This window comes from Dendropsophus ebraccatus, chromosome 14, assembly GCF_027789765.1.
Source record: "Dendropsophus ebraccatus isolate aDenEbr1 chromosome 14, aDenEbr1.pat, whole genome shotgun sequence".
Classification (NCBI taxonomy): domain Eukaryota; kingdom Metazoa; phylum Chordata; class Amphibia; order Anura; family Hylidae; genus Dendropsophus; species Dendropsophus ebraccatus.
In genome coordinates, this window is record NC_091467.1 from 31353621 (window position 1) to 31362903 (window position 9283).

The 9283-nt window shown below is 43.2% G+C and overlaps 1 protein-coding gene across 2 annotated transcripts; it reads right to left on the minus strand.

Moving 5' to 3' along the window:
• On the minus strand, positions 1-9283 carry LOC138772609 (cyclin-dependent kinase 5 activator 1-like). Of its 2 annotated transcripts, none has more exons than XM_069953128.1 (2): positions 8888-9283; positions 1-4127 (listed from the first exon to the last, which is right to left on the minus strand). In XM_069953128.1, the coding sequence occupies exon 2, from the start codon at positions 4039-4041 to the stop codon at positions 3160-3162; it is 882 nt and encodes a 293-aa protein (XP_069809229.1). In that variant the 5' UTR covers positions 4042-4127; positions 8888-9283; the 3' UTR covers positions 1-3159. The 2 variants fall into 2 exon arrangements, with proteins under 2 accessions (XP_069809229.1, XP_069809230.1); XM_069953129.1 differs by lacking the exon at positions 8888-9283 and adding an exon at positions 8632-8680.

A 9283-nucleotide genomic window follows, 5' to 3' on the forward strand; every position in this document is an offset into this window, starting at 1 on the left:
TTTATCCTCACCGTACAAAAATAAATAAAAACACAGAGTTAGACGAGAGCCGGAAGTTGTCACCTCCACGGCCTGCATTAGTGTCATTCACACGTAAACTACATGACTACTTCATGTAAACAGGGCAATGCTACAAGTGGGAGAGGCCCACACATGTACTCTGCCATGTTCATGCCTAAACTCCTGTACAGGAAACATGCGTACCCTGCATACATGTGTGGGCTGGGATTGGTGGTCATGCACTCACTCACACAAATACATAGATTATATACATATATTACACAGGCAGATACCAGGTAAAATTCCAGTCCACAGTCTACCCACATAAATATATACTCAGCCCAGGTTACCATGCTTTAGCTGCTTATCTGCAGTGATGCCAGCTCTGTGTGCACATCATGGCAGTGGTATATTGGGGGGTTACAGTGTTCAAGCAACAGGGATACCCTAGGTCGGGAATACTACACATGGTCATACGTTGCATCCACTAAGTGCCATCATTCACTGTATACAGGATGAGCAAGAGTGGGTTCCAGTATGTCATAACATAATGGAGATCTGTGCCAAATCTAATAGCCGGGGGAACTGAGGACCGCTCATGGTGTATTGGCATTCTAGAATGTCTTAGATATAGCTGTACTTAAGAGTATTACAAATGTGGCCTGGAGCGGCGGAGTAACGTGATGCAATGAGGGAAATTATTCTACGGACCAAGGACAACAGGCCTTGGGTTGGCCCATGTCACTCTAGATGAACATGCTCTTTGCTGAGGTAGACAAGAGGCCAACTATGACTTGGTGCTCATGGGCCCACATACTCCTGGAGCTGACATAACCAAGGGCCCACCCTCTATCCATGTTTCCAGCAGCAAGTGACCTGCACTACTGCCAGCTTTTCAAAGGTGGTCCTATGTCAGGACGAGGAGGTCCAATCCAACCACAGGATTGGATGCATGCACCTATAGTAACAAGGGCCACTTATTTGCCCCAGCACTACTGACATTACTGCTGATAAGGGCTGTATGCATGGTACCCAAACTTCTTAATTTCTAACCCAAAAGTGTCAATGCGATCTGGTCACCATTGACCCCTTATTGCATTCCTCAGGCAGATACTGTTTTCATGTGTCCTATATGAAAACAGTGTAACTTTACAACCCCAGTGTATATACCTGGATCAGGAACCTGCATCCGAACAGCAAAGAAAATACATGAACTTACAAGTGAGCACAACTTTTATAACACTGTACTTGTAACATAAACTGGGAACCCTCCCTGTTTCCGCAAATGCAAAAGTAGGAAAACAAGTAGTTAATGGCACATGTCTATTATAGAAGTATAGATCAGTCAATTGGAGCAATCAATTGATCAGAGTGATCAAGGTGTGCTACCCATTACATTGTCAAAGTGCATCATTTTCCATATCATTTCTAGGTAAGTTTATGGGATAGTGAACACCATTAAAGGGGTTGTACAAGACATATAGTGCCGCTCTTGGCTTTGTGAAAGAGGCTCAGTGGCAAAACCAGACAACCATAGGACTGGAGTGGCGCTACTTCTGGAAATTGTTTCTTACAACACTCTTTTATGAGGAAGTTCCCTTCGGTGCATGTGCACTATAGTGGTTTATACCATTTCCCACCGTGTTATTAGTTTGGTCCAGGGCTCTGGTTACCAGTAAGGAGCAACATATCTTTAGTAGTTACACAAGAATGGCAGGGTCATACCTGCACATAGTAGAGGCAGTGTATCCATATAATAACATCAATTATGGAGTGCCGTAATAGAAGGCTACCTCATGTAAGTACAGGACAAGTAATAGACTTAAAGACGTGGCTCAGGAAAGTCACTCTACTGCCCAGCCTGAGCCACTTCACAGTGATAAAATTTCTATTTCAGCATCTTACGATCAGGTCAGTTCACATTTCAGGGATAGAGAGTTTAAGCACATCCATTATATTCAGTGCCTGTCACCCAATTCTAGTGACAGCATAGTGTCTAGACCAGGCTCCTTCAAGACCATCTAAGACCAGATCCTATGTTGAGCTACTACTTACTGTATCTCATGCATACACAAAGCATTGTGTGTTCAATCGAATAAGAATGCCGCCTACAAAATTTACAAGGTAATAGTGACATCATCACCAATGTCCATTTGTATCCAAGGCAGGCCTTGGATCAACCAGAAAACAGGACTGTCAAGTATTTACGGTTGAACCGAAATGAGTTTTATGACTATGTTGAATTGGTATAGGACAGTAATCTCCAACCGATAGGAAACCATAAGTTGGAGGTTCCTGAAGCTCCAAAGCCAAGAAAACCTCAAGTAAACAGCAACTATCTCCTTACACCAGTTTCTCACATAGTCTTGGCATGAATTCCAGTTGCTATTTCTTTCTTCTTGTCAAAGCTACAATAGCTAAAGTTTTGCCTAAGTTCTCGTAACCCAGTTTATTATTTCCTACACCAATTGTAACCCCCCTCTTTTTCCAGGACACAGTATATAGATACATCTACGGGATATGGTAGGTGTAGGGTTTCGAAGTGTCTTCCTGTCTGCCAGCTTTGGGGAGGGGGAGAAAAGTGCTAAGCTGTTTTACTGTTGTGTGAGTGCAACCATTTACAGTTCCATCTGTGACCTAAATAGTTCTAGAGTTCATGCTAATCCGGCCCTGGGCTGCATGGCATTATGGACTTAAAACAACTGGTCTGGAGTTTTCATGCCAATGACCTGTGAATACAGTTTCACTATCGGGTTCAATAAGGTGATATATGGAGACTTAGCAATACGACCCGAAGCAAAGCTGGTGGATTCAGGAGCACAGGAACACAGCAGTATCTGTGACAAGACTCATTGTACCTCTAATCTATCAGCAGCACTAATCCATCTTCTTTATCAGAAACTTGCAGAGCATTGCAACACTAAGAGCAAAACATTGCAATGTGAAGACCTATTACTGCTTGAGACCTGTCAAGCGATAACACCATATAAGAGACCGTTTTAGTAGGGACCCCAAGAAAATCTAACACTTTAAACCTGCGCTATAATTCATACAGCAAATACTCTTTTGTCTCTTGAAATACAAAACTAAGCTAAGGAGTCTTCTTCTCAGTCACACCCCAACATAGTCCTTTCTCCATCTACACCAGTCCTTGGTAGTTCACCGATCCAACCCAATCAGCAGCCGGCTCTTCTCCTCTTGTCCACCTTCAGCTTTAAGGTCGGCAAAGATCTGAGTGAAATATTGGGGGTCAGCATTGATGCGCAGCATCTTTGGGCTCATAAGTCCAATGACAGAAAGGCAACGGTCCCAGAAGGCCTCCTTTGAGCTCTCCACAAGGAAGGGCTTGAGTGGGTAGGAGATCTCATTTCCCATATAGGAATAGGATAGATAGACACAAGTTAACAAAGAAGCCTGGAGTTCCTGTTCACTGTTTAGTTCAGAAGATATGACGTCTCGACAAAGCATGTAAAGAAAGACCACGTTGGCTGGGGTGATGAAGCCCTGATCCTGCCACCCTTGGAGGAGAAGAGATCTGTCAACACTTCTTAGCCATAGAACAGGCTCTGTCGGGGAAAGATGCTTGAGTTTGTAACACCTTCGACATAGGAACTCCCCTAGACACCGCAGCAGCTCACTGGTGGATGCCTGCACCACCACTCGCTTTGGAGATGAGTGTACTTGCTGCTGTTGAGCAGACTTGCTACCAGAGGACACAGAGTCTTTAGTGATGGAATCTTTCGAGTCTTGCGTGAAGCTCGAAAGGTTTGAAGGAGACAAAGACTTTTTCAGATTCTCACTATTGAGATGAGTAACATTACTCTGGTAACTACCATTGGTTTGACCCTTCTTCGGCTGTCTCTTCTTAGACGAGACCGCCACAAGTCTCTTCCAGGGCAAGACGGAGATAAAAGAATGTCTCTTCAGGGATTTTCCATTCTTGCTATTCTGGACGGCAGTGTAATGGGCCACACTTGAGGAGCTCCCTTCAAAGAGTCCTGCCTTGCGGTAGCTTGGGGACACCGAGAGGACAGTCCCCATGATTGCTCGCAGTTGTAAGAGGATACAATGTGATACTCAGAAAACTTCAGATTTTATTTCATTTCTGATCGATTGAACGAAGACACCTGGGAAACAAGAGGAGAGAAAGAAAAAAAAAAAATCAAAATTTGAATAACCCAAAATTTCTGAAAACCAAAATTTTACAAAAGATTTTTGCAGTGGAATATTATATAAATGTAAAATATGTGCTGCCCAGTAGGTGAACAGTTGGTTCCATTCCCACTGGGACACAATTTCATTTTCCTATCTCTTGTATATGCATATCAAGTCAGATAGAATAGTAAATGGGGAGGACACGCAAACCCCAAATTTCACCCCATCACTGCAACAATGCCAACCACCAATATGTACCAACTGTGCTGTATATACTAACACCCCAACGATCTATATATAAACTCTGCTGTGCATTAGTACTTATGTCGAGAGTCATCCGCATTCCTTTGTGTTTGTGCATCAATGACTCTTTAATTGCTCCTGTTTTAGAAGTGAAAACAACAATGAGTCAGCTGCAAATTGCCATCTTTTGCATTGTCCCATCTCCTGGTTTGTGATCCAACTGCATCTGGTCTGGGCGCAGCTGACGGCTTTATATTTATAGCTGCCAGAAGTTGGATGGAAAATGCATATTCACTGCTGAACAAATACCGTAATAATCAGTTATCATAACCGGTGAGGGACAGCCCTGCTCCAAACAATACGGGATTGCATGACCGCACTGCTCCTCATACAAAAGGGGAGGTGACTAACCAATCATTAGGATTATCATTTGCATAAAGTCTCCCGTATGGTAATGGTACATCCTATAGCAACAAAGTAAATCACACCTGACACGGGGTTAAGGATTATGCAATGCGCTCAGCTTCTGGACCAAGGGAGGAACAACTCAAAGCAATGGCGGCCACCTGGCATGGTTAAAGGATTTGATCATGTTCCGCATGATACATTTAATTATAAGGGTACCCAAGTTGCGTGTCAACGGGAGGATGTATCCTTAATAGAGATGAGCGAACCTCAAGCATGCTTGAGTCCACCCGAACCCGAACTTTCGGCATTTGATTAGCGGTGGCTGCTGAAGTTGGATAAAGCCCTAAGGCTATGTGGAAAACATGGAAATAGTCATTGGCTGTATCCATGTTTTCCAGACAACCTTAGAGCTTTATCCAAGTTCAGCAGCCACCACTAATCAAATACCGAACGATCGGGTTCGGATGGACTCAAACCCGAACCCGGTTCGCTCATCTCTAATCCTTAAGATTGTTTGGATTTTATAGGGAGCAAAAAAAAAAAATCTAGTTAAAATTACCCAATAGGTCATAGATACATTATCTTGAACCATCACTTATTTTTAAAATGGGTTTCTAGATTAAAGGGCTTACCATTCCCTTTTCCCTGGTGGCCGACTTGCAGCTTTGTGCTTCCTCAGCTCTATAACTTCCTCTCCACTTTAAGTGAACGGACTGGGATGGTGATGATGCAATTACTACATGCAAAAGTCCGCAAGTGGCGACTGCACGTGGGCATGGTGTCATCTGTGTGTGACCATCACAACATTGTACCTGCCCCACCATCTCGACTTGGCCCCCCCTTCAATTAGAGAGAAAGTTGTAGGTCTGAGACAACACAAAGCCGAGAGTGCGCTCACGGGGATCCAGAAACCCCTTTAAACCACTTTGAAATTTCTGTTACTGGAAATAGAAAAAAAAGTTAGAAAAACATGACTGCTTTCCTCCAAAAAGGCGCCACACTGGTCCACAGGTTGAGGATGGTGTTGCAGCTCAGCTTCATTGAAATGAATAGGTCTGAGCTGCAATATCAGACACAAGCTGTGAACATGCGTGGCACTGTATCTCGACAGGTGCCGGAATACCACCTGGACCTTATTGTGACGTCTCAGTGTTATTGACTAGCTTTGACGCCTATAACAAAGGGCAGTGTGCAGTAAAGTTGTTGTCGTAGAAAGCAGTCACCTGTGTTTTCTTCACTTCTTTGCAAATTCAGCCAATATTAGCTTTTCAAACCAGTTTATCCTCTCGGTGTGGCCAGCAGAGCACAAGGAGTATATTGCCCTCCCTCCCCCCAACCTTCTTTCACTGACGTCCATCAATCTTCACTGACAATAGCCTTATTCTCCAATAATATGGGGGAGGGAAGGCGCTCCTAAGGCCTGCACTTAGGTTATTTCCAGCCATCACTGGACTGAGATCATTGGACCCACCAGAGTTGATGACTCTGGGCCACTCTCTGTCTATACAGAACACATAAAACTTATACACACTGAATTTATTATCGATGAGGTCTAATAGGATACATGTGATTACTCTAGTGGTAAGCAACTGCCTCCAGTCACCTCCAAATGGGGCTGTGTTCTGCTCAACTTTTACCGGAGGACTGGATTGTCTTGTGGGGTTGTTCAGATAATTCATGTCTCTTAAAGGGGTTGTCCAGTTTTAAAATCATAGTTGCATTCTTTTTCCACACACAATTTTTTTTTTTTTTAGAGCAATCCAAGATTTTAGACCACAGTAGGAAAATCTACTCCGTACAGATATTTCCCATTAAGAATCAAACCTATGGGCCAACTACATTTATATTATCATTGCTTCTAGACCAGTGTTTTCCAACCTGTGGTCCTCCAGCTGTTGCAAAACTATAACTCCCATCGCCATGGAGACAGCAATTTCAGACAGTAACTGCGCTGTCTTAAAGGGGTTGTCCAGGATTTCAAAAAACATAGCTGCTATCTTCTAGAAACAGCACCACCCCTTTCCTCAGGTTGTGTGTGCTACTGCAGCTCAATTCCATTGAACGAGCCAAGTTGCAATACCACACACAATCTAAGGACAGGGCTAGTGCTGTTTTTGCAAGATAAAATACATGCTTTTTCTAATCCTGGATAACCCCTTTAAGGCTAGGTTTACAGACAATATTTTTGCTCAGTATTTTGCAACCAAAAAAGGAGTGGGTTGAAAACACAGAAAGGTTATGTTCACACAACGTTTAAATTTAGTTGATGGCCGCCGTTTAACTGCAAATATCAGCCGTTATTTCAAAATGGCCGTTGTTTTTTTAAAATAACTGCAATTATTTCCCATTAAATGACGGCCATCCACTAAATTTTAACAGTGTGTGAACATAGCCTTTCTGTGTTTTCAATCCACTCCTGGTTTTGGTTGCCAAATACTGAGCAAAAATACTGTGTGGAACATAGCCTGGTCTGGAATCCATATATTAGGACTCCAGCGCTATTATCTAAGGAACATATAGTAACTATTGATTGTTAGGCGTTACTTTGCAATTATGATTATGTGTATGGAAATATCCTGGAGCTAGAAGGTTAATAAAGGGAATTTCCAGGATTAGAAAGATACGTCCTTTTTTTTTCAATCTGAAACAGCGCCACCCTTGCCCATGGCCTATATGTGGCATTGCAGCTCTGCCTCCTTAATTGAGCTGAACTGCATTACTAGATATAACCCATAGACAAGTGTGGTTGGAAGGAAGCAGCCATGTTTTTTTTTTTTTATACAACTTACGTAAAAACAAAGGAGACAGAAAAATGCACATGCATTTTAGACTTAAAGATATTGTGTGTTTTTATGCTTTTTTTTCCCAATACAATATATAAACAATGTTTTTACAGATAGAAATAGTGTCTGTCTGTCCATGGGCACAACATATCCAAATACAGATACATGGGTTTCAGTACATTTGTGTGGTTTATAAGCTTGTGCATATTTCCTCCTCTATTACAGATACAAACACCCCCTTTAAGGGCCTTGGGCATTAGACCGTCCACATTGTGCACTGAATGAGGCCTAACTGGTTCTATATAGACTGTAGAAAATACAGACAAAGGGCATCATGGGAGCTCAGTATTGCTATAATAAACAAAAACAATGGCCGACAAGGAGGGCGTACAAGACGTCGCTGAGAAACGCAGAGGATGCCAGTGTGATGTTGTGGAATGGATGGGACTTTATGCACAGAGAAGCCATCGTACAGCCAGGGGCACCAGCTGCCATGACAGCTCTGGACTGGCACATCATACAGCGCAGAATATTATGGTGGGGGTGGGGAGATGATGGATCACAGTAAAAGGGAAAATGCGGAGCCGTCTTCTGAGCGGATATTGATAAGGAGAAGGTGTACGCCGAAATACGTTAATGAGTAATGTACGCCTGTGTTGATGTGGGGTGTAATAGAATACAGTTTATATATACACAGTAATGGTAGTAGTGATAGTAGAAGAGATCAATGCACAGCTCAATAATCCAATACAGCCAATTTTCATGCAATCACATGACGTGTGGGGGTTAACAATGAAGGAAGCCATGCATAGTGCACGAGAACGTAATCAAAGCATCCAGAGAGGAAAAGCGATTGGTTCCAAGTAATAGTCACAGAATCTGGAACGTTAAATCATAGGAAAAGCTCTATACAGACCATTCCAATACCATATCCTCTCCGACATCTGCTTCCCAAATGATCCCAACACTGACAATCATATATATATATGAATACCATAATAGCATCGTCTATTGGGCTTATCCCTACACATGGAGCCCTTACCTTTACTGGCGGCCATTGTTCGTTAAACGTATGGCCACAGCTGGGTAGACATCAGCAATAACAGAGTAACCTGATTATTATGAGATCTCCATTGTTCCTCCCTCCCACTTGCAGCGGTTCTATGGCATGTTACAGTTAATTATATGGAGGGAGGGGGATGGGAACCTTGTGAAAGCCCCCAGGGAATCACAAGAGCTTTCTGGATGTACACAATGTTAATAAAACACCAGCACCTCTAGCCCCCCAAACACCTTACCTGTGATGGGTCTATCCAATATACTGCAGGTATCAGGAGTGCGGGATCCACTAGATTATCCGTATTCAGATCTTATTCTCTATGGCTGGGATCTTGGAGGATAGTCGCTTTCGCTCATGCAGGTTGATAATAATTGCAGCAGGCTGGTTCTTGTTGACCCTTCTATATCTGCAATTTGTTGGAGCCCCTGTGCCCTGTAGCTGGTAACATGCCCCTGATTTCCAGTTGTGAGCAGCCTGTTCCAGCTTGATTAGCGGCTCTCTCATGTGTGAACAATTCCTTGTCTGTCAGCACAGTGCATGCCCTGCCGCAGAGGCCCAGTGCCCATGTTATTGCATGCTGTCTGGCACTAATAGTAATAATGTATAGAGGCTGAGCTGTCCTCAGCAGGACTGT